Below are 26,240 nucleotides of genomic sequence, written 5' to 3' on the forward strand. Positions count from 1 at the left end.
CCACCATCTTCTTCTAGCCTTCCCTGATCCACACCATAGATCCGAGGAAATGGCCTATTTCCTGAATGTGGCATTCGGACCAGACGACTGATCCACCGAGTATCGAAACCTGGTCTCACAGGGGACGCGGCTAGTGGACCACAGCCTTCTGCGACCGGTCGTCGGCGACAGCAGCAGAGATATCATTGGCTTTGAAATATCCCCCAGCGGTCTCTCATCCGTGTACGGCACTTGTGTACAGGCGCGCTATAAATGATTTATCATATGATATCATTCTAGCGGAAGAGGGAGGAAAGCCAGGGAGAAAGGGAGGCCATATATCTCACATCAGATGCCAAGAGAGAGAAGGTTCATTTCGGATGGCAGCCATCTTGAAAAGACATCGTTTGTTTGATTTTGAACACAGCCATAGTTGAGTGATCCCATTTTAGCAGACTTAATGGCTCAAGAAAACGAGTTGTTTGATGGACATGTTGAGGTCTGTTCCTTGCTCATTAAGGCAATGTCTTCCAGCTGGGTTTGCGTCGTATGGGCCATAAACTCAACCTTTTTAAGCATTAATGTCACATGAGCTCCCAGATGGCCAGCATGGGTGCAAGACCGGTATGCGGTGGCGGGCACCGGTGGCGGGCACCTTGGGTGGACACCGGAAGCCGTATTGCTGGACAGGGATGCTCGCTACCGTCTCCATTTTAGAGAGAGGTCCAGCTGCTGGTGTGTAGCAGGCCGTATGGCCGAGTCATGTAAGGCATGGGTTCGGTTCTGCCACCTATTGCGTTTTGGGGGTTATCTATCAGTTGATCACAGGATTGAGGTATATAATTGGGGGCAATAACCAGTTCAGGTCCCCTGGACTCAATGTGAAGTGGCCAGTGTCTTCTCTCAAGTGGTGGAATGGAATGGACCATGCCTCCTGCCGCACCACCCTGAGGAAATGCTCTGTGCATTCGCCGGGTGGCCCGTGAGATGCTCCCATGCAATGCAGGCTGCAGCGGGCTACGAATAATGCGCTGCTTCATGTTTGCAGGACAGGTCTGTTATTTTAACTCTTCATTCGTCTTTTAATGCTGATTGTGTGTGGCCTAAGGCCCACGGAAAATGGCCCTTTTTATGCACATGGAGTACATTGATCTTAATCAAGACTTTATAATGATAAGTACGCGCTCACAGATCCCAGACAGTCACACATGAGTGCAGGCCCGCTATTGGCTGCACGTAACCATTGCTGCCAATCAGTGCTTAGTCCATCGTCCACGTGCTCAACCTCTGAGGGATCTCCATCTTAAATCTGGCATGTATTTATTTATTTATTGGTCATTTATATAGCGCCCATACACATAAGTACGCGTTTCAAAGCGCCCCAACGCATGGAGGGTGAGTAGTTAAGCAACCACAGGATTGAACATCTTAAAAGGCATTGAGACATTCAGAATGTGCAAGTGCTATATAGAGGTACAAAATAGAACATAGAGGAATCCGGACTGATTACAACATATGAGAAACATTATTGTACATGTCTGACGGTCGTTAGTTGCAACAAGGAAAGAACTCTTCGTGGAGTAAGGTGAGGGGTGAGGGTAAGGACAGACAAAGCAATGAGAATATCATACAGGCAAGAGCGTTTCTGATAGTGATAAGTGCAAGAGACTTGTAGCGTGAGAGGGGTGGAGGAGGGAGGAAAGAGGGGAGAAAGTGGGCAGGTTTTAGGAAGGGAAGAAGGAGGAGCTAGAAAAGGATAGGGAGGGAAAGGGGAATGAAGGGAGGTTGAACACCAATGCAGCAAAGGGAGTGCATGGATGTAAAATCACCCTAATGTGAAAGTCCAGGAGCACGCACAAACAATGCAGCAAAGAGGGTGCATAGATGTCAAATCACCACAGTGCGAAAGTCCAGGAACACGCACAAACAAGGCAGCAATGGGGGTGCATAAATGTAAAATCACTTTAGTGCGAAAGCAAAGGGGGTGCATAGATGTAAAATCAGCCTAGTGCGCAAGTCCAGGAGCACGCACAAACAATGCAGCAAAGGGGATGCATGGATGTAAAATCACCCTAGTGTGAAAGTCCAGGAGCACGCACAAACAATGCAGCAAAGGGGGTGCATAGATGTAAAATCACCACAGTGCGAAAGTCCAGGAGCACGCACAAACAATGCAGCAATGGGGTGGCATAGATGTAAAATCACCATAGTGCGAAAGTCCAGGAGCACGCACAAACAATGCAGCAAAGGGGTACATAGATGTGAAATCACCATAGTGTGAAAGTCCAGGAGCACGCACAAACAATGCGCAAACAATGCAGCAAAGAGGGTGCATAGATGTAAAATCAGCCTAGTGCGAAAGTACAGGAGCACGCACAAACAATGCAGCAAAGGGGGTGCATAGATGTAAAATCACCACAGTGCGAAAGTCCAGGAGCATGCACAAACAATGCAACAAAGGGGGTGCATGGATGTAAAATCACCCAAGTGTGAAAGTCCAGGAGCACGCACAAACAATGCAGCAAAGGGGTACATAGATGTGAAATCACCATAGTGTGAAAGTCCAGGAGCACGCACAAACAATGCGCAAACAATGCAGCAAAGAGGGTGCATAGATGTAAAATCAGCCTAGTGCGAAAGTACAGGAGCACGCACAAACAATGCAGCAAAGGGGGTGCATAGATGTAAAATCACCACAGTGCGAAAGTCCAGGAGCATGCACAAACAATGCAACAAAGGGGGTGCATGGATGTAAAATCACCCAAGTGTGAAAGTCCAGGAGCACGCACAAACAATGCAGCAAAGGGGGTGCATAGATGTAAAATCACCATAGTGCGAAAGTCCAGGAGCACGCACAAACAATGCAGCAAAGGGGTGCATGGATGTAAAATCACCCTAGTGTGAAAGTCCAGGAGCACGCACAAACAATGCGCAAACAATGCAGCAAAGAGGGTGCATAGATGTAAATCACCATAGTGCGAAAGTCCAGGAGCACGCACAAACAATGCAGCAAAGGGGGTGCATGGATGTAAAATCACACTAGTGCGAAAATCCAGGGGCACACACAAACAACGCAGCAAAGGGCGTTCATAGATATAAAATCACCATAGTGCTAAAGTCCAGGAGCATGCACAAACAATGCAGCAATGGGGTGGCATAGATGTAAAATTACTCTAGTGCAAATGTCCCGGAGCACGCACAAACAATGCAGCAATGGGGGTGCATGGATGTAAAATCACCATAGTGCGAAAGTCCAGGAGCACGCACAAACAATGCAGCAATGGGGGTGCATAGATGTAAAATCACTCTAGTGCAAATGTCCCGGTGCACGCACAAACAATGCAGCAAAGGGGGTGCATGGATGTAAAATCACCATAGTGCGCAAGTCCAGGAGCACGCACAAACAATGCAGCAATGGGGGTGCATAGATATAAAATCACTCTAGTGCAGAAGTCCAGGAGCATGCACAAACAATGCAGCAAAGGGGCTGCATGGATGTAAAATCACCACATTACGAAAGTCCAGGAGCACGCACAAACGATGCAGCAAAGGGGGTGCATGGATGTAAAACCACCATAGTGCAAAAGTCCAGGAGCATGCACAAACAATGCAGCAAAGGCGGTGCATGGATGTAAAATCACCACAATGCAAAATTAAAGGAGCACGCACAAACAATGCAGCAAAGGGGATGCATAGATTTAAAATCACCACAGCGCGAAAGTCCAGGAGCACGCACAAACAATGCAGCAAAGGGGGTGCATGGACGTAAAATCACCATAGCGCGAAAGTCCAGGAGCACGCAAAAACAAAGCAGCAATGGGGGTGCATACACCATAGTGTGATAAAATCACCATGAACGTGAAAATCCAGGAGCACACACAAACAATGCAGAAATGGGGGTGCATAGATGTAAAATCACACAAACAATGCAGCACTCTAGTGCGATAAAATCACCATAAACGTGAACGTCCAGGAGCACACACAAACAATGCAGCAATGGGGGTGCATAGAAGTAAAATCGCACAAACAATGCAGCAATGGGGGTGCATAGATATAAAATCACCATAGTGCAAATGTCCAGAAGCACGCACAAATGGGGTGAATGAATGTAAAATCACCATAGTGCTAAAGTCCAGGTGCACGCACAAACAATGCAGCAATGGGGGTGCATGGACGTAAAATCATGGTAGAGCGAAAGTCCAGGAGCATGCACAAACAACGCAGCAATTGGGTGCATGGATGTAAAATCACCATTGTGTGACAGTACAGGAGCACGCACAAAAAATGCAGCAGTGGGGTGCATGGATGTAAAATCACCATAGTGCGAAAGCAAAGGGGGTGCATAGATGTAAAATCACCATAGGGCGAATGTCCAGGAGCACGCACAAACAATACAGCAATGGGGGTGCATGGATGTAAAATCACCATAGTGTGAAAGCAAAGGGGGTGCATAGATGTAAAATCAGCCTCGTGCGAAAGTCCAGGAGCACGCACAAACAACGCAGCAGTGGGGTGCATGGATGTAAAATCACCATAGTGCGAAAGTCCAGGAGCACGCACAAACAACGCAGAAATGTGGGTGCATGGATGTAAAATCACCATAGTGCTAAAGTCCAGCAGCACGCACAAACAAAACAGCAATGGGGGTGCATAGATGTAAAATCACCATAGTGCTAAAGTCCAGGAGCACGCACAAACAACGCAGCAAAGGGGGTGCATAGATGTAAAATCACCATAGTCCGAAAGCAAAGAGGGTGCATAGATGTAAAATCAGCCTAGTGCGAAAACACAGGAGCACGCACAAACAATGCAGCAATGGAGCTGCATGGATGAAAAATCACCATAGTGTGAAAGTCCAGGAGCATGCACAAACAATACAGCAAAGGGGATGCATGGATGTAAAATCACCCTAGTGTGAAAGTCCAGGAGCACGCACAAACAATGCAGGAAAGGGGGTGCATAGATGTAAAATCACCATAGTGCGAAAGTCCAGGAGCATGCACAAACAATGCAGCAAAGGGGGTGAATGAATGTAAAATCACCCTAGTGTGAAAGTCCAGGAGCACACACAAACAATGCAGCAAAGAGGGTGCATAGATGTAAATCACCATAGTGCGAAAGTCCAGGAGCACGCACAAACAATGCAGCAAAGGGGGTGCATGGATGTAAAATCACACTAGTGCGAAAATCCAGGAGCATGTACAAAAAATGCAGCAAAGGAGGTTCATAGATGTAAAATCACCATAGTGCAGAAGTCCAGGAGCACGCACAAACAATGCAGCAATGGGGGTGCATAGATGTAAAATCACTCTAGTGCAAATGTCCCGGTGCACGCACAAACAATGCAGCAAAGGGGGTGCATGGATGAAAAATCACCATAGTGCGCAAGTCCAGGAGCATGCACAAACAATGCAGCAATGGGGATGCATAGATATAAAATCACTCTAGTGCAGAAGTCCAGGAGCATGCACAAACAATGCAGCAAAGGGGGTGCATGGATGTAAAATCACCACATTACGAAAGTCCAGGAGCACGCACAAACAATTCAGCAAAGGGGGTGCATGGATGTAAAATCACCATAGTGCGAAAGTCCAGGAGCACGCACAAACAATGCAGCAATGGGGGTGCATAAATGTAACATCACTCTAGTGCAGAAGTCCAGGAGCACGCACAAACAATTCAGCAAAGGGGGTGCATGGATGTAAAATCACTATAGTGCGAAAGTCCAGGAGCACGCACAAACAATGCAGCAATGGGGATGCATAGATATAAAATCACTCTAGTGCAGAAGTCCAGGAGCATGCACAAACAATGCAGCAAAGGGGGTGCATGGATGTAAAATCACCACATTACGAAAGTCCAGGAGCACGCACAAACAATTCAGCAAAGGGGGTGCATGGATGTAAAATCACCATAGTGCGAAAGTCCAGGAGCACGCACAAAAAATGCAGCAAAGGGGGTGCATGGACGTAAAATCATCATGGTCTGAAAGTCCAGGAGCACGCAAAAACAAAGCAGCAATGGGGGTGCATATACCATAGTGCGATAAAATCACCATGGACGTGAAAATCCAGGAGCACACACAAACAATGCAGAAATGGGGATGCATAGATGTAAAATCACACAAATAATGCAGCACTCTAGTGCGATAAAATCACCATAGTGCAAATGTCCAGGAGCACGCACAAATGGGGTGAATGAATGTAAAATCACCATAGTGCTAAAGTCCAGGAGCATGCACAAACAACGCAGCAATGGGGGTGCATGGATGTAAAATCACCATAGTGCGAAAGCAAAGGGGGTGCATAGATGTAAAATCAGCCTAGTGCGAAAGTCCAGGAGCATGCACAAACAACGCAGAAATGGGGGTGCATGTATGTAAAATCACCATTGTGTGAAAGTCCAGGAGCATGCACAAACAATGCAGCAAAGGGGTACATAGATGTAAAATCACCATAGTGTGAAAGTCCAGGAGCACGCACAAACAATGAAGCAATGGGGGTGCATGGACGTAAAATCATGGTAGAGTGAAAGTCCAGGAGCATGCACAAACAATGCAGCAATGGGGGTGCATAGATGTAAAATCAGTCTAGTGCGAATGTCCAGGAGCACGCACAAACAATGCAGCAAAGGGGTTGCATGGATGTAAAATCACCATAGTGCGCAAGTCCAGGAGCACGCACAAACAATGCAGCAATGGGGGTGCATAGATGTAAAATCACTCTAGTGCAGAAGTCCTGGAGCACGCACAAACAATGCAGCAAAGGGGGTGCATGGATGTAAAATCACCATAGTACGAAAGTCCAGGAGCACGCACAAACAATGCAGCAATGAGGGTGCATAAATGTAAAATCACTCTAGTGCAAGAGTCCAGGAGCATGCACAAACAATGCAGCAAAGTGGGTGCATGGATGTAAAATCACCAAATTGCGAAAGTCCAGGAGCACGCACAAACAATGCAGCAAAGGGGGTGCATGGATGTAAAATCACCATAGTGCGAAAGTCCAGGAGCTCGCACAAACAATGCACCAATGGGGGTGCATAAATGTAAAATCACTCTAGTGCAAAAGTCCAGGAGCACGCACAAACAATGCAGCAAAGGGGATGCATGGATGTAAAATCACCACAGCGCGAAAGTCCAGGAGCACGCAAAAACAATACCGCAATGGGGGTGCATAGATGTAAAATCATTCTACTGTATAAATCCAGGAGCATGCACAAACAATGCAGCAAAGGGGGTGCATGGACGTAAAATCACCATAGTGTGAAAGTCCAGTAGCACGCAAAAACAAAGCAGCAATGGGGGTGCATACACCATAGTGCGATAAAATCACCATGGACGTGAAAATCCAGGAGCACACACAAACAATGCAGAAATGGGGGTGCATAGAAGTAAAATCGCACAAACAATGCAGCAATGGGGGTGCATAGATATAAAATCACCATAGTGCAAATGTCCAGGAGCACGCACAAATGGAGTGAATCAATGTAAAATCACCATAGTGCTAAAGTCCAGGAGCACGCACAAACAATGCAGCAATGGGGGTGCATGGACGTAAAATCATGGTAGAGCGAAAGTCCAGGAGCATGCACAAAGAACGCAGCAATTGGGTGCATGGATATAAAATCACCATAGTGCAAATGTCCAGGAGCACGCACAAACGATGCAGCAATGGGGGTGCATAGATCTAAAATCACCATAGTGCGAAAGTCCAGGAGCAGGCACAATGAAGCAATGGGGGTGCATAGCTGTAAAATCACTGTAGTGCGACACACAAACAATGCAGCAATGACAGTGCATAGATGTAAAATTACCGTAGTGTGAAAGTCCAGGAGCATGCACAAACAATGCAGCAAAGGTGGTGCATGGATGTAAAATCACCATAGTGAGAAAGTCCAGGAGCACGCACAGACAATGCAGCACTGGGGGTGCATAGATGTAAAATCACTCTAGTGCAAAAGGCCAGGAGCATGCACAAACAATGCAGCAATGGGGGTGCATAGATGTAAAATCACCCTAGAGCAAAAGTCCAGGAGCATGCACAAACAATGCAGCAAAGGGGGTGCATGGATGTAAAATCACCATAGTGCGAAAGTCCAGGAGCACGCACAAACAATGCAGCAATGGGGGTGCATAAATGTAAAATCACTCTAGTGCAAAAGGCCAGGAGCACGCACAAACAATGCAGCAATGGGGGTGCATGGACCTAAAATCATGGTAGAGCGAAAGTCCAGGAGCACGCACAAACAATGCAGCAAAGGGGGTGCATGGATGTAAAATCACCATAGTGTGAAAGTCCAGGAGCACGCACAAACAACGCAGCAATGGGGGTGCATGGATGTAAAATCACCATTGTGCGAAAGTACAGGAGCACGCACAAACAACGCAGCAAAGGGGGTGCATGGATGTAAAATCACCACAGTGTGAAAGTCCAGGAGCATGCACAAACAATGCAGCAAAGGGGGTGCATAGATGTAAAATCACCATAGTGCTAAAGTCCAGGAGCACGCACAAACAATGCAGCAATGGGGTGGCATAGAAGTAAAATCACCATAGTGCGAAAGTCCAGGAGCATGCACAAACAATGCAGGAATGGAGGTGGTCCACAACTACCACCAAGCATGTAGTGAGATAAGGGTGTGCGTTGTGCTGAGAGGTCGGAGAATGTGGGTGATGGCTGAGATGAACACGTGGCCCTCTTACCTTAGGCTTCTCAACGGGGGACCGGTGCATGGATCAGTCCACAATCAGCTGATGATGCCAGAGTTGAACGAGGTTGGTGGGTCCTCCCAGTCCTGGACAGGGCCAGACAGGGAGAGTCATGGCCTTTAAATGAGGCCTTTTCATTTCATCAATGCTATTAACCCACAGGGTAACGGTACTGCACAGGGGTGTCACCAAATACACAGCAACTGATCAAACCCAAGATGGCTGACCAGGTTTATTTCACCTCACCCTTCCCGATCGCATCACAGGAGCTACAGAGCAGAGCAGGATGGGATAGGGTCTGATCAGGAAACCCCAGGGCCATTTTAAATTGAAAGCGAGGGGATTGAAGCGCTATGAAATCTGTGCTCAAGAGGAGGAGTGTAAGAAGATATCGCCCTGTTTCAGTTGTAACCCTTCCTCTTCTTTCTCTCTCAATTGGATACCACCCTGCTCGCCCTGTCCTAGCTGTCTCCCTCTCCCTGCCTCCCCCGTATCCCATCCTGCTCTCACTGCCTCCCCTTTATCCCATCCTTCTCCCGCAGCCTCACCTTGACCCCATCCTGTTCTTCCTGTATTACTTTGATCACTCTCCTTCTTTCCCTCTCCCTTCTCCTCTTCTCACTTTGTCTAATCGTTGTTTCGCCTCCTCATCTCCTTCTTCAGGGTCTCTATGATGAGTGCCAGTACTTGTTCCAGCCACAGCTGATTGTCCAGCGTTTGATTGGGATTCCCGCCCTGTACCCCGGATATGTCACTGAGCAGATGATCCAGCCACGGAACAGGTCCGCTCTTTACAAGTGAGTCCTCACTGCTGATGTGCCCCTGGAGCCGGGGGCGGGGGGGGGGGGGGCTTACCAGTGGACCTCATTGACTTACTTTCTGCTGAGTGCTTTGAGCATTTCTCGCTCCTTCGTTCTTTTGCTCTCTACCCATCCCTCTCGTCTCTCCTTTCTTTGATCTACCTCCCCCTCTGCTGTCACTCCCCCTTTTCATTCGGTATTACCCAAATTGACCTTTTACAATTGACCGATTGCACAATTGACCTAATTATAGTGATCCTAATTGACCTTCTGCACAATTGACCTTTATATTATTTTAGTTATTTTATATATGTATTAGGTTGGTTTTGGATTACAAAGTAATATAAAGGGATTGGATGGGGGGTTGCAGGGGTTCTTGGATTGGGTGGGGGGCTGCAGGGGGTTTCCCCCTGCATATATGTCCTAATTGACCTTCTAAATTAAGTCAATTCTCCCAAAGTCAATTGTGAAAAGGTCAATTAGTATACAACCTGTCATTCTTTACTCGTTTTCTTCCACTCTGCCTTCTCCCTCCCTATGGCCCTGTTTCCTCTTCATTTCCTCTCTCCTCCTCTCTCCTCCTCTGGCTCTCCACTGGGCAACTCTCCCTTTGCCTCTGCTGTTGCATCTCTGCACCCAGCCCCTGGCCTCCTTGCTCTTATAAGCAGACTCTTTCCTTTGTGTTTCTTCCCTCCTTCTCCTAAGCACCCCCTTCACTTCCTTTGCTCTCTTTCCACCTGCCCCCCTCAAACCCCCTTCTTCCTTGATTCTTTTCAGGGTGTTTGTGCCCAGCTACACCTCCAAAGTGATTGTGAAACTCCTGGGCTGCAGGACGGGCAACAGGACAGGGGAAGGGTGCCCGGTGCACCTGAAGATCCGAGCCAAAGCACCCCCCCTGCACAACTCCACCTACCAGGATTGCAAGGAGAGGGCCGTCTGTGAGGTCGGAGCCCGCCTCCCCTTCTGGCAGAACTGGTACTATGTCCTGGTGGAGAAATACCTCGCCATCCCTGGCACCGTCCACTTCAAGATCACAGTTCAAATCAAAGGTGAGTGCCTTTCCTGGCTTCTGCCTCTTTCTAGGTGTCCTCGTGGGGATGTAAGCATTGTAAGAATATGGCCGGGGTTCTGTTCCTTGTCTGCCCTGAACCCAGTTCCTGGGAAGTCAAGAGGCCAAGCCACCCCAGAATACACCACTTGCACCCATCTGCTGCTTCCGGAGAGCGTAGATTTCGAGCTCAGAAGAACTCTGCTTTGAATGTAGGCACCTTAAAATGCTATTCATGTTAGGTCACTGCCCACACAGGAGTAAGTAGGTAACTGGAAGTGGCCATGGTCTGTGGCAAGCGTTGAGTGATTTGAAATCCTTGGGGTGCATCAAGCCACATTATGAAGGGAGCGATAACTTCCACCAGGTGTTCATATCATACATTTTCTTTCACTGTGTTTCTTTCTGTCTTGATAGTACATCTGTGAAAACTAGGGGAGATTGACATTGCTTTGCATGCTGGTAATTGTAGGCTTCCATTCAAGATGCTGAAAATAATATGATATACTGTTTTGCTGATCATTCTACTGTATCAAATTAGGTATTGTCGGGTTGATTTATTATGTGATTTGAGTATGTTTCAAGTGATCACTATAAAATGGACTGTTATTTTTCCCCCCTGTTTTTATACCTTTTATAAGCCTATTATTTGCCTGCTATGGCGTCACCCCATTTCTCACCCCCATTGCCCGCAGCCCACGCAGAAGCTGGGTCCCCAAGGTAAACTTCTACAATTTCTTGCACTAAGCATGAGGGATTCGAGGAAGGCAGAAATGGGAGAGGGGAGATGATGTTTGAAAGATACAGTGCCGGAGGACCACCATCTGAAGGAAAAAATAGCCTCTTCTGGAGTCCCCTGAACTCAAGACAGCAGGGCCTCAAGACCATGGCTGTAAGTGGGTCCGCCTAGCCAGGGTAGAGATGGCCCCCCAAGCTGAGGCATTTTCTGTCACCCATTAATAAGTAGCGAATTTACAAAGGATGAAAAGAATACCTTTAAGGAAATGAGAACATAACTTCAGATGCCACACCGCATATTCTGAGTCTATGTGGCTCATGCTTTGAAGACATGTTATTTTTAGGGTGAGTGCTGTGACAAATGAAATGAGCACAAGGCCCGGAGAATATTACATGCACAGTAGGTTTCAGACTTGAATCACTATCACAGACATATTTGTCAAATATAAAAATCTCTCATTTGTATGTTCTCAAAATGTTTATGTTCATGTTTAACATTTGTATAGCGCACCAGGTACCCTAAGGCTTAAGGGCGCTGTGAAATGTAAAACAAGCAAACAGAACAAGGACAAAAACAAAGCCGAATCCGAGGACTGGCTCAAGAGCGGAAGTCCTACGACGACAGGATCAGGAGTGAGGCAAAAGCATTTTATAAAAAGAGTGCGGTTTTCAGCCCCTTCTTAAATATTTCCATAGATAAGGTGGTCCTCAATATAGATGAAAGAGAGTTCCATTTAAGGGGGGCTGCTGAAATGAATGCAGAATCCCTAGATTTTATTGTTTTCAGGCATGGCATACTCAGGATATTTGTTTCATCCAATCGAAGGAATCTGATGTTTTTTATTACCATGATTAATTCTATTAATTCTTTCAGGTAGAGGGGCATGACTCCATGTACACATTTATGTGTAATAAGAAGAAGCCTAAACGCAACCCTGGCCTGCACAGGTAACCAATGTAGACTTCGACGGGCTTCTGACACATGGTCTCTTCTAGATAGACGTTTCACCACTCTAACTGCTCCATTCTGTATAACCTGTAGCTGATGGACGTCAGATAGCGGAAACCCAACAAGGAGACTACCGCAATAGTCGATCTTTGATCCGATTATAGCCCCTGCCAGAGTTTCGGAATTTGATTCCGAGATAAAAGGTCTAAGGTAGCGAAACAACTTGAGGAAGTATGAGGCCGATGAAACAAGATTGTTCACTTGGGCATTCATGTTCAAGTTTTTGTCAAGATGAATGCCCAGTGTTTTCAAATGCTCTTTCATTTTATGCAAAGCAGCAAGGAACCCACATTGGTGCAATTTGTCCCCCTCACCTTTCTCATAGGTGATTTATTTCCCAAATCAGGGTGATTTGCTCACTAACTGAACTGTGTATAAACTGAGTGAAAACGTGATTTATTCACAGACAGCAATTTATTTGCAAACCGAGCCAGAGAGATATTTTACAATATTCAGACTGAATGCAAACAAGACGACCTGAGAACTCAAAAGACACGTCTGCAGGGTCCCATAATGTATTGTTTGGGTCAGGTTGTTCTGAATGCCCTGCATAGGGTGCACCCCCTTTCTAGAACCTCGCCCCTTAAATTTCAAGCCCACTTAAATCACTGCTCGAGAAAAGTATTTCACACTGTGGAATCGTGACTATACCGTGAGTGACCTACCGCCAACACCTTTGTGCCCGCTGGTGGGGGCCAGATTTGGAGAGGCCACGTTTAGGACAATGGTGCCTGTTAGTGCTGGGTATTTCAGATGGTTGGCCTGGTGTACAGGACTGGCAGACTTTGACGGACATGGATAGTTTCCAAACCAATCGATCGCCTCACCCGCCACCAATGTAGTGTCTTCATGATCGGGGCAATGGGATTGGGTCTCTTCAGTTCTGTATCCACTGCTGTTTGTGGATGGTTTTTGCTCTGAGCACCACAGAAACCCCATCATAGTAGTCAAAGTGAGATGTGACAACTGCTAGGATGTAAAATGGCTCCTCCATAAGACCTAGGACCAAACACCCTCTGCTCTCCACCTCCTCTGGCACTGGGTGATTGTTAAAATGGATCACTAGAATCTGGTTTGGTGGGCATATGTTAGGACCCCGCCCTAGTTATAGTGAACAGGGAGACTCTGAGAGGTTAGTCAAAACCCAATCAAGGTAGCACGGGAGAGCAGTCTAGGCTATTCTCGGGAGGTTATGAGTGAGGTCAATGACCCTCAATGGGTTCACACAGTATGGCACACAATAATTCAATTTAGACAGGTAGCACGCAAATACTGTTATTTATTCTAGGCCTTTACACACACTAATGCAATATAACAAGCATGTGATAATATTGCACATCACTGGAGACTACTTGGCTGACACCAAGGCCCTGAATGACGTCTACCTGGTCATCCAAGCCTGGATGGCACAACACCAGTTATGCCTCAACGATGACAAAACTGAGCTCCTCATCTTGGGCACTATCTTATTATTACGCAACGCCTTAGTAAACTTGAGCCATCTTACCAATCGTTTATCATCGATGGCAACACCATCCAAGTCTCGAAAGACACCAAAACCCTAGGTGTCTATCTTGACGCCACCTTATCCCTATCCCGACAAACAAATGCAGTCAGATCTGCCTCTGCATACACCTGCAAACTCATTGCAGCCTGCAGGCCATTTCTGACCACTTCAAACACGCTCACAATGGCCAGAACCCTCATCATGGCTAAAATCGACTATGGTAGCGCCCTCCACCTAGGAACCAGCCAAGAGAATCTGAACAAATTGCAAATCTCCCAGAACAACGCCATCAGAGCGGCTCTAAACATCCCGCGTAACCACCACATCTCGGAAACCAGATCCAATCTACATTGGCTACCGGTCAAACAGAGAATTGCACTGAAAGCCTTAGGCTGACCCACAAATGCCTAGCCAACCAAGCTCCTCAGCATCTCTGCAACCGGCTATCCCGCCCCGCGCCTACCCGTCCGCCCGCAAAGAACAGCCCAGACCCACTGTTTAACCATCCCTAGGTTCAAACTACAAAAAGCAGGTGGATCAAGCTTCCCCGTCCTAGCCTCCAAGCTGTGGAAGGCCCTCCCCCTCACCATCAGATCAGAAGAATGCTTCAGTGCCTTCAAGTCCAATACGAAAGCCTGGCTCTTCAACCAACCTTGATACTCGGATTTCTTACGTACCTGGGAGCCCTGTCCCAGTAAGCGCCTGCTCTATTGTAAATGATGTATATTGCTGTATACTCTGAATACTGTGCACTGTATATAAAGTTTGAGTATATGTATGTTCATTATGTAACCATGTCTAAGTTGTGCCCTGATGCCTCCGGGCCTGACGGTGCGCGTTACAAATAAAACAGATACAAATACAAATACTCAATAACAAACATATACAGAGTCACCATAAGTTCTTAAAATGCACTCAATCACTTAAATGATCCACACAGGCAAGTAGAGTGATGATGTAAAATGGAGTCAAGTCACACGTGATTTTCCCCAGCTTCCGCAGTCTAATCACTAGACAGAAGGGGGAGTTGTGCCCACAAGTCACAGGAGCCACAATGCTTTCCCCCAGAATATATCTGATGCAGGTACGTTGCTTGTGTTGGTGATTGTTCGAAAGAAGAGCTGCAACAAAAACACTGGGTAAGTAAAAATGTGTTCTTATCTTTCAGGTTTTACTGCTCAGGTGGTTCGAGGACCAAAACACAGAGGAATGGAAGGATCCAAAGAGACTTGTTCTCAGTGCTATCCTATAGAGAACACGGGGAGCCAACTGGAGAGATGGTGAGTCCACCGTATAGGCCATGGACACTTCCGAATGCTCAGGATGGTTGGATCATCAAGAACGTGTCACGTCTGATTGGTGCCAGCAGTCCAGGGGTTGAAGCACCGCACAAGTCCTTCACTGATTAGATAGTCCAACAGGGCTTCACTGGGCCAGAAGCGTAAAGTGTTGCCTGGACACTTCAGGAGTCTTCCTCAGATCTTCAGTCAGCTGTTCTACGAGGGATTCTTGGTTCCAATACCAATCTGAGGAAACGGCTGCAGGAGTCCTCTTATTCCAAATCCAGGTTGGCAGTAATCCCCAACACACCAATGGCAATGATCTTCACCATTCGTACTACCAGCAGGGGTCCACTCAGGGACCCCTGCTGGTTTCACTCATGCCCCACACGCAGACTCTCTGTTATCCCGGAAGTGGAATATGACCAGCCAGACCTACTCGCTTCCTGAGCCCCGCACTCAGAGGGCAGCACTAGCCCACGAAAGCTGCACCTTCCCTGGTGAATTCATGAGCTTATATGGGATATCCTGACCTGGCAAGGCAGGGAGAAGGCATAACAGCCATATTGGCAAAGCACGAGCAGAAAGTCGTGTTGCAGGGCCCTTTTGGCTTACCAGCCATGTTTAGTAGCTGGCGCTCCAATAATAGCCGGAGGCGGTGAATGCGAATGTGCACACAAGGTAATGATTTATTGAGAAGCCCCCCCCCCCAACACAGGGAGTTCCATCCCTCCCCACTCAAGTGGTTGGGCAACAAACTATTTAACAGATCATTTTATTCAGCCCTATCTCAGACCCATATCATGCCCCTTGGATCCCCCCCTGAGCTAACAATGAGCCAAGAACCCGGCCGGTGTACCGGAAATATATTGATATTTATTTAAATTAAACATAATAGAATCACACTGAACTACACGTGCCACCTTCTTTGTGGCTCACCATTAACTTCTTGGGACTCAAATCAATTACACAAATGAGTTAATAAAAACACAAATCACAATTCTTTACTTTCTACAAATGTCACTTCAAGAAATAATAAAACTGATAAATAACAAATGCAATTAAAAAGCGATGTTACGCAAGTTTGATTCTCCTGCGGGCTTAAAAGGCTAGCATTATGGTGTCAAGATTGGTACGAATACATATTATAATTTTATAATTATTATTTCACCCACACTTTTGGTTTAAAATGAACACATGGTGATTTAGCGGTTTGTTTTTCAGACCCCTCCTACTTTGGTCTGTGTTGGGGAAGTTGGTCATAAAAATTGGAATGATTTGGGGAATTTTGGATTTCAGACCTCCTCCAATGAAAGGCCTGTGGTAGGGGAAAGTCGGACAAACAGATTGGACTGATTTAAGAAGAGAGACACCATTCTTCCTTTAAGAAGTCAGGGTCAAAAGGAAAAAAGGATTACCCAATTAAATTAAAGGCTACAGTTTTTCAGCACACACTGGGATGTGAGCTTTGTTAATTTCGAATTTTAAGAAAAAGCACCGCGTAGTGTTCCACTAAATGGGGAATTAATTAAATTAATCTTTTTAGTTAAGTAGGCTAAGAATCGACACAGTTTTGCCTCGCACCCACTATAAAGGGAGAAGGATTTAAGGCAAGAAGACAACTCACCTTTTGGTTTCCCATGGCTCTCTTCTACTTACATTGCAAGCCACTGTTTCAGGTTCAGGACAGGACCCTCTGGAAAGATAGGACAGGGGTCTGGTCACTCCACTCTTGAGGATGGCCTCCCGCTCTCTACCATAGGGCCCAGTCAGCTTTGAGGCTTCCTATATATTTTATAATGTTTTTATTGGCATATGATTAAGTACAATCATGCATTTCGATATATCGCTTTCCATTTAAGTCATACATGTATGCCAAATTGTAATAAAAACCATTTAACAACAAACAAACAGTTTCCTACATGGGTCATATGGTGTGTTGTATTGTTCGCTGGGGCAGGCATCTTGGTGCCCGGGGTTCAGTTGTTTCTCCCACTCTCCTAATGTCATTAATTGGGCGCGGGTAGATAACCGTACAAACACGGGGTAGGTGTGTCTCACATTGACTTATTCAGGGGGGTTTGTCGTCAGTTGGATGGAACATGTCCCACACCAGTGCTTGACATGCGACGCATTTGTCGTTGCCATCCAACTCCGATCTGTTGACACCTTCCATCCACACTTTGGTTTCCGCCTCTGCCCACCTCTCATATTCCCTATGCCATTTTCCGTATTGTGGCCCCCCAGGATTCTTCCAAGACATGGCGATGGTTTGCTTGGCTAAAATGCATGCCATATCCATCAATCTGAGCACGTGCTTGTGTTTGCTAATTCTGGGGTAAGCTCCAAACAGGCATTCCTTCGGCGACCATTCATACCTTGCTACGCCAGCCGCTCTGCAGGCTTGTTCTATCAAGCAAAATCTGCAGGCAATATATTGTTCTGCAGGCGAAAACCCCCTCACTTGCCCACAAACCCAGAACATGTGTATCAATTCAGCCCCTTCGCCTCCACACCATTGGCATCGTGAACTACCGCTCTTATTGAATGTGGCTATCCTGTGTGGAGTCATGTATGTGCGGTACAGCACATTTAGTTGTCTCAGTTTAAAGCGGTGGTTCCATGATACTGCTTTGGGGTAGCCCAATATCCTCTCCCAATCCTTTTCCGTTATTGCTGTGCCCAAGTCTGTCTCCCATTGTTCTTTCAATGTTGTGCTCTTGGGGTTCGGTGTGTCTATTAGTATGCTGTACAGCCTTGAGACTGGCCGCCAGCCGTCGATCAGATTTTACATCAGTGTAAGTAGTGGGTCTGCTTGCGGTTCCTCCGGCCAGCCCTCCCATCTATCTTTAGCCACCTTTTGGACTCCTTGGTACCAGAGAAACTGCCTGCTCGGGACACCTTCTTTTTCTTGCAATGATTTAAACTCCCTGAAGACCCCCTCTTCGTATACATCCCCCCACGCATATATTCCTTTCCCTTCCCATTGAGGCCTTCCTAGAAATAGACAGCTCCACCCAGATTTACTCTCAGCAATCTCCTCTGGTGTTTCCTTGCAGCTGTCAGATGTTAAGTTTCATCAGCGCTGTTTGATGGTAAATTTCAACAGTTCTGTCTCCTCCTCCTAGTGCAGTCCCCCTGATTTAGCAGCGATGACACCTCCAATTTTACAATCTTGCTGGAAGTATCCTGCAAGAGGTCACCCAAATATGATTGGACAGTTACCCTTCTCTCTTCTCCCAAACCCAGCCTCCCAGTCAGGATTGGTTTAGGGGTCCGGAGCAAACATATGGCAGCAAAAATCTAGTTATGTGGGAAAACATTATAATTTTACTAATAACTGCCATAATATTCATACTTTCTCATTCCGCTGATAATGGGGAATTAGGTCTGCACGATTTTACATGTCCATGTGGCACTTTTCTGCCCTTTTCACCAAAAGTATAACAGTTATGAATATGTACCTTATTACACATATTCCCAATTTCACCTTCCACCCGTTCACCAAATCTCACATTTGGAACATTTTCACATCAGCCAGAAACACTTCTTAGATGGCCATTACATTTCCCTGAGTCGCAGGTGGATGCATTTTATATCTCCAAAATGTCTTGAAAATGACCTATAAAATGGTACATAAATGAAGAAAATCTGCCTTATGGTTGATGGGAAAAAAAGGCCCTAGTTATAATAGTCCTTTTAAATTCATTGTAAATCTTCATGTGGGACAAATGGCAATTATCCTGCCTTAAGGCCATATAGTCTCACTGGGTCAGCCTGTAACCAGAGTTTTTATTATTCTCTTTGTGTTTGCAGCTTGCTGTTTGAAGTTGGTTCCCTGTTTGAAGTTGTGCCCCCAGTCGTCACAACTTTTAGTCATGCTCCAACCAAGGGGAACTTGTCCTGCAATAACTGCCTTCAGAGCTGGCAGACCTGGGGAACACTGGGATTTCCACACTTTTAGCAGGACACTCTTTGTTGCAGTTGTAATTAGATGGGGGATGTCACTTTCCAGTGGGGGAGTTTGTGGTGACATGTGTCCAACAGCCAGCAAAATGGGTTGCCCAGATTCACTTTCTCATGAAAACAAAGTGGCTTTTCAAATGTCACTGGTATTTTATATGTGAATCATAATATACATTGCTTTTTGTCAGCACGCACCATGTCTATTTCCCTGACATTTTTCTTGTTAGCAGTGGTATATTTTCACATTTAAACTTCAGATGCTCCTCACGCTGTTTTTGGGGTCAGTCTCTAGAAATCTTGCTTTGCAGGTAGACGGTACCTTCAGTTTTCACTTGCAGCTACAAGCAAAGAGGTTTTTGTGTCAGTGTTGAAAAATCCTGCTTTTCACGTGAAAGGGACTTCTGTTTGGGGCTTTTGAATGCACCCCACAACTGAAAATAATACAAAAATTGTAACAATGTATCTGCTGCCACCAGCTTGTCTCTAGGCACATATTAAAGTAACATAAAATCCCAAGTGTGAACGACTAGGGTGATACAAATGTATCCCCCTGCATTGCATGGTAAGATGCTGTGTGCACTGTTACAAAGTTACCCAAACAGGTCAAAGACAAAAAGGGAAACATAGTTTACCAGAAATGCTAGTCTGAAGGAATGATCAGTTTCCACATAACAAACGAACATAAGGCAAGGGAGGTGAAGCTGATGGCTTCACTTACCTGTAAAAAGTCAGGACAGGTTCAAAAACAAAAGCAAAAGGTTTGGCGGTCCATAGAAGTGTGGAGGGAAAGAGAATTCTTTCCTAACAGTGATCTGCTCCTCCTGTTTCTTCCCCTGGTTGCCTGCAGATCCCTTGCTGCCAGATAGCCTGGCCTCCCCTGTAGGTAGCTCCCTGCTCCCTTGTGATCCTGTGCGATCTGCTTCCTTCATCGTGCACTTCCACTTAGGACTTTTAAAGTGCTCTGTTGCACCTAAAGCTAGGTCTGTGCTCAATAAATACTCTAATAATAATACAAAATAATAATAATTACAGATTTTCTGTGGATAGCGTCTAGGCAGGATGCCGCAGGGAAGTCAGAGGTGTGAGAAAACTACCTTTGTGACGGCGTTAACTAAAGTAAGTTTGCTGTGGCATACAATTCTTCAGCTATTTGCTGTCATGGTCAGGCCCAAAGTAGATGGTCAGTCAAAAGATAAAGTTCAAGGTTCCAGAGGACGAACCAACTGGGCCGTAGTTGTGGGTGTGTTAAGAGAGAGGGGGGTTGAGTGCATCAAAGTCTGGATGAGTATATGACGATGATGATTCCCGTTGATTTGCTTGCTTCTGAGGTGTGCCTGAGTGTCATTAGCATTCAGATAATGCCTGATCACATATCATTTCAGGGTGCAATGGAAAGGGAGGCCATCAATGATGAGGCCAATCGTGGACAGTTTGCTGCGTCACGCGTCATGTGCTCCTGACCAAAAGGCACACCTGGAGAGGAACAATACAAACAAGTTAATAGCCGTGTCTTCAATGCCCATGGGCTCATTTCGTTGACATAGAAGAGAGCAATGATATTCTGTGTCAAAGGTCAAAGAGAGATCAAGTTGGACGTGCTGAATCTACAGAAAGATCACGAGCAGTGTGGCCTAGGTGGCTATCCCGAGACTGTCTGCTTGGTAAATGCCTACTTAGATATACTCCTGTTAGGGAGAGAATTTTCATTTCTGTGTTAATACCCTTCTACCTTAGAGACCCCCAGTTCTTTTGCTGGATATTCGGACGTTTCATTTTTATCCTGGAGTGAGTGAGACTTTTTTCCCACTCTCTCATGTATTTTCCTTTTAACTGAACCCTATGTTTCTTGTGGTTTTGGAGACTGACAAACTCCATAGGCATCATCATTTGTATTGTGACACACAGCACCTTTGGATTTCTGTTAAGGTTTAAATACCTTCTCTTGGATAAACTACTGTTTCGCAGAGCAGTAAAGTGAAATTGACTTTACTTACATTAGTAACTTTCTAGACCCAGCACACACTATCTTACATAGAGTGCTGGAGGGGATACTTAGTATCCCCTTTGTCTACCTTCTCATGTAACATTTTTTATGTTACCCTTTCTACAAGTAGTGGCTGGTGGCAGTTTTTACTGCAGGCTGAATCTGCAGTTGCAGTATAGCACCAATGGGTGCCCATTTAGTAAAAATGGCCCCCGTCTTCTTTTTATGCCATTTCTTGTTGGAAAGGTCCTTCTTGAGATTTACTCTGTGTGCAAAACTAGGTTTGGTCCCTTTGTTTGTTTTGTCTTTGACGGGATTCACTGGTGAAGCCCACCTCTGGCTCCAGCGTGTCTGGCAGGGCAGGCAGCGATTGAGGTTCCCGAAACCTCCTGTGCATAGTCTCCTTGGTTACAGGAATGCACCCAAAGGTGATTGGCCAGATGGCTGACCTTGGAGGACAGCCACCCTGCTGTGTGAGTGAAAGCTAGGCTGCAAATGAATGGGAGAAACTTGCTTAAAAGGTGAGGTCTTTTGCAAGGAAGGCAGAGATGATCATTGGACGAAGGAACCGAAGAAGAAACTGGAAGAGAAGCTTGCTGCACCCCCTGGACCGTTGGTTTGCCCGGTGAAGCCCTGCTGCATTGCTGAAGCTCTGAATTTCTAATCGACTAGAGAAGTCCGGAAAGAGCAACTTCTCCTCTTGGGTTGGTGGGACCAATCAACCCCAGGATGATCTCGACTAGGACTCCTCTCTCTGCTGGCTGTACTTCTTTGCTGCTGCAGGAACCGAGTGCCAGGGGACAGGAACACCAGAATCAAATGCATCGACTTTAAGCCAGACCTGAGCTCCAGGAAGATCCTCGGGACAGCCTTGAAGCAGAAACTAATCAAGCCTGAGCCTCCTCAACAGAGAGCTGGACCTCAGAAGCGAAGAAAGTCCACAAGGTGTCCAAGAACCGCAGTGGTGCTATTTGTGAGTAGCTGAAATCGCAAAGTGCCGCTGATCTGCCTTGTGCCCATTGCTGCTGCTGACCTTCAAACCGTAGTGCAGGAGTCCCCAGACGTCCTCCCTCTTGTCCCCACGACTGAGGCCCAGGAACAACAGGATCTGCCAGACTACAACAGGAACAGAAGCCAGCTGGAACCTTTTCGTCAGACTCGGGGTACTGTGAAACTAGGGGTTCTTACCTCTTGTTGTGTGTAGCTTGCTAGCTCTTACTGGAGACTTGCATTTGCTGCCCTTTGCAGAGTTGCTTGCAGCTTTCCCCTTCAAAAGTCTTCCAACTTGTGGCCCAACAGGGATTCCTTTTACAACAAAACTCTCTTTAACTTTGTGCAAGACTTTTGTGTTATTTACAAGAAGTGACTCAGCTCCCCTAGACTTTGCTCAATCGACATTGGCTGTCCTGGCTCTCTGAAGAATCTTCTTGCCCTCTGACTTTGTGTTTAACTGCCCCTCCAAAAAGTCATACAATCCTTACTTGTATAGCTGGGAAAGGGTTAACCTATATTTAATTGGGGGATTGAAAAGTGCTTAACTCATTGAGAAACTTGTTAACCTCTGTTTCCTTCCCTAAACTTTTACCTTTTGCCACAACTTCAGTATTTTCTTATTTCTTTATGACTTCATTTAATTGAAAACAATTTATACAAGAAACCAACTTTTGTTTCGCCATTCTTGGTTTTCTCTGATGTTAGAAAAAGGTCCTCCATTTAATTTCCAACCATGTAGCGCCTTCTAATTTGTCCCACTATTGTTTAAACTTATTAATGTTCCAAAGGAAACTTTTTAGTCCTCTTCTTTTTGTCTCTCTCGATTAATTGCTCATTCTTAGGTCTTGGGCAAATTGGGGAGATTAAGGACTTTCTATGTGGCTGCTTTATCCTTACTTCCATGTTTGGTTACGATCTTCATCTTTTTAGTCCCTGGTAGCTTGTTTTGGTATATTGTTTCTGTCTCTCTCACAGGCCATGGTTTTATGGAGTATGAGTGCCACTGCAATCACCCATGGGACCTTAGATGATTGCACGAGCAAGATACTAACCGATGTCTCTCTGTTTCTGTCTCAACTCCTTCTTCACAATGACAATACTTATTCAAAGCAGACAAGCCTTTTATGGCTAAGATTTCATTTGTTGCTAAAAGGTTTAAGCAAGCTCTCAAGAAGGTATTTCGCAGAACTTTGCTCAGAAACATTTTCATGTATTCCGGATGTTGGTTTATCCTTTTTGTATTAATCGGCAACTCGGCGGTCAATTTGTTCTTGGATGCTTTATCAAGTGTCTTGCTCCAGTCCCATTCTTCTATTTTCTTTTTAACCTTGTTAGGGTTGTCCTTTAGTTCTTCTTCTGTACTTGAAATTTCATTCAGAAGATTTTGTTTTTTCAGTTGCCACTTCTTTAGCATTAGATTGTGTCCTTCCTTGATTTCGGTGCTGATGATGTCTAGTATTTTCGGTCAAGTCGGGAGTAGCATCATTCTATACAACATCAGGCTATTTCATTCAATCACAGCCTGAAGTGACATTGAGGACAATTCTCCACAAGACTGACCAGAACTCCTTATGCAAACATGCTCATATTCCCCAGAGTTAAGAGGGCCCGAGCGGGAGGTGCCAGCTTCCCATACCTATCAGCTCTGCCATGGAACGCCCTACCACCACCCCTGCGAGGAGAGGTCTCCCACCTAGCATTCCGCAAAGCTATGAAAACTCTGCTCTTCACTTAAGTCCTTCCTGAAAACCTACCTACTGACCAAAAACTGACCAAAACCCTACACTTATTTAGGATGTCAGAATGTATGTATCTTGTTTACTCGTTAGTATGCTCGGGAAATTTATTGTATTCCTCTGTAATTCTGTAACTAAGCCTGCCACAAGTAACAGTGCTGAGATGCCCTCGGGCTGTCTGTGCGCTATACAAATGTAAAAAATAAATAAATATGCAGGGTGCTGTTGATCCCCTTGGCCTCTAGAGACTTGCTCGCTCTATCGATTATGAACTTTATACACTTTTAATTTACCAGCAGTTTGGCTCTCACAGATGTTTTTGTCTTCTTCCATCTAAGAAGAATGTCCCTCTTTCAGAGCTTATCCATGTACTCCCTTTGTGCTCTGTGCTTATCCTTAAAAAATAGCATCTTCGCTTTGGGCCAATGTTGACTCATCATGGTCTCTGCTCATGAAACTGTTTTCCTGCGTCTCCTGATTCTTACAACCTCGGCCTGTCTCTGAGGTAGCTTGGTTAATTTCAACGTAAGCCATCGTCTGTTTTCCTGATATGGCTATCGTTGCCACGTTGTATATTCCTCTATCGCAAGCTTCCATACGTTTTACTTCTACCTTGCGTTACTGCATATTTACAGTTATTGGTCAGTAAGGTACTTCATCTGTTTTAGATCCACGATTACTTTATCTTTAGGTTCATCTTACTCTTAATGCTCCAGTTACATCATTACTTCTAAGTATTTTCATATCATTTCAGCATAGGTTCATATATCTTCTTCACAACATCACTTTGTCCTCGTCAGATTTCACTTTATTGTTCGTCCACGTTATTCATTGATGCATTCTGACATCTTGGCAGGTGACATCCTTCCATGCAACTTTCTCCTATGTGATATCCTTACACACTTTCAGTGCGAGAGTACATTCTGTAGTGCTGTCTGAGTGCATAACGTCTCTCATACAGTCAATGCGGTATAGGAATGATGCAGGGCGCCCCATTATGGCTCTTCTTCGACTGTTGCAATATGACGGCGGTGAGGAGGCGGGAACTGGCAACAAAGAATATAACTGCTCCTCTACAGTACAAGTAATGACATGTTCAAGTATATATTTATTGCACCCCTTAACTAGAGGTACAATAACAAGTGTGCCAAGTCCGTAGGTCAGGCAAGAGAACCCTTCAAAGCTATTGCACACAGTGGTGAAACACAAAATGTGGAGGCCCCTCTGAGCCATGCTGAGGGCTCCCCCACCAAGCTCAGCAACAATGCATGGGCCCCAGCACACTCAAGGCAGGCCTGAACCACCACGCATGTGCAATGTGCATGATGAGCATGCTGCTGCAGGGAAATGCTGTGTGCTGCACTAGACAAAGATGAAAGTATGTGTTGCGAGGAATCTGAGGGCGCCCTCACTTCTTTCCCCAATATATCCTCCCCCCCAATTCTACAGGGAAAGGCCATTGCTTTCGGATCCTGACCCTGGGGGTGGACATGTGAGGGAGGATTACCTGGGTGGAGGAGACTTGGAGAGTGGGGAGGAGTCACCCTTGGGTAAGACACAGTATCCCCCATTTCCCTTTCACAATGAGTCCACCATTTCCCAGGCCTTTATAAGACGTTGTCAATCCCTTCCATGATTTTTCCTGAAACTCTTTCCATAATAAACACCACTCTGGTACTGGGACGAAGAAGAGGAATGCGAGTACCAAGATCGTTATGTCATGAATGAACATTGCCTACACCTGAAGCCAAGGGGACGGTATCATTGGCCCACTCAGGTGAGGCTAAGAGAATCATGTGTGGAACGCTTACCACAGAAGCTGGAGGTGAACCAGAGAGACGTATGCCCGAAGCGCCTACAAACTGCAAAGTGGTTGCTGCGGAAGTTGATTGTAGCAAGTGCATTCGAGAGGCCATTGGTATCAGAGCTGATCTGCATACCTCCTGAAGTCAGAGAGAATCGCTCTCCATGCAGCAGGGGCGGCAGAGACCCTGGATGAGGCGCCCACAGAGCCAGGAGAAGCGACAGCCACAGCAAGCCTGCCGACGTGGAGAAGAGCACCTGGAGACAGCGTACCCGGTAAGTCAGAGAAGCCTGAGTGACTCCGGGACACTGAGGTGTAGACCGCATGGTTGCTGCCGGTCCATTTGCTCACGTCTGAGCGAAAGATCGTTTGGGCCATATGAAAGCCGGTCAAGTTTCAACTCATTCAAATTGCTGAATACTTTTGATAGTAACAATGACATAAAACTGCTAAAAAAACCGAGTGAAAGGTTTTGTGAATATAGAACTACAACAGAGATGAAAGAAAGGCTAACCTGTAGCCGACCGAAACCCTAAGGTGAATTACATGAAAATGTGAGTTTAAGAAAGCTTCATGAAAGTAGCAAGAGGAGGTTGGAAGCCTTTCCAAGAGTAGAAAATGAAGGCAAGAAAATCAGCATTTTTTAAAATACTTATTTAAGTGAAAACAAGTACTGATGAAAACTG

The 26,240-nt window shown here is 45.9% G+C and overlaps 1 protein-coding gene across 1 annotated transcript in view; it reads left to right on the plus strand.

Moving 5' to 3' along the window:
• Window positions 1-26,240, plus strand: part of TMEM8B (transmembrane protein 8B) — an 804,010-nt gene that overhangs the window by 441,015 nt on the left and 336,755 nt on the right. The window contains exons 4-5 of the mRNA XM_069626692.1: window positions 9,353-9,486; window positions 10,267-10,538. Of these exons, the coding sequence (XP_069482793.1) occupies window positions 9,353-9,486; window positions 10,267-10,538 (406 nt within the window). The remainder of the gene's footprint in view (window positions 1-9,352; window positions 9,487-10,266; window positions 10,539-26,240) is intronic.

Source organism: Ambystoma mexicanum, chromosome 6p (genome assembly GCF_040938575.1).
Source record: "Ambystoma mexicanum isolate Mex_15411 chromosome 6p, UKY_AmexF1_1, whole genome shotgun sequence".
In the NCBI taxonomy this organism is placed as follows: Eukaryota; Metazoa; Chordata; class Amphibia; order Caudata; family Ambystomatidae; genus Ambystoma; species Ambystoma mexicanum.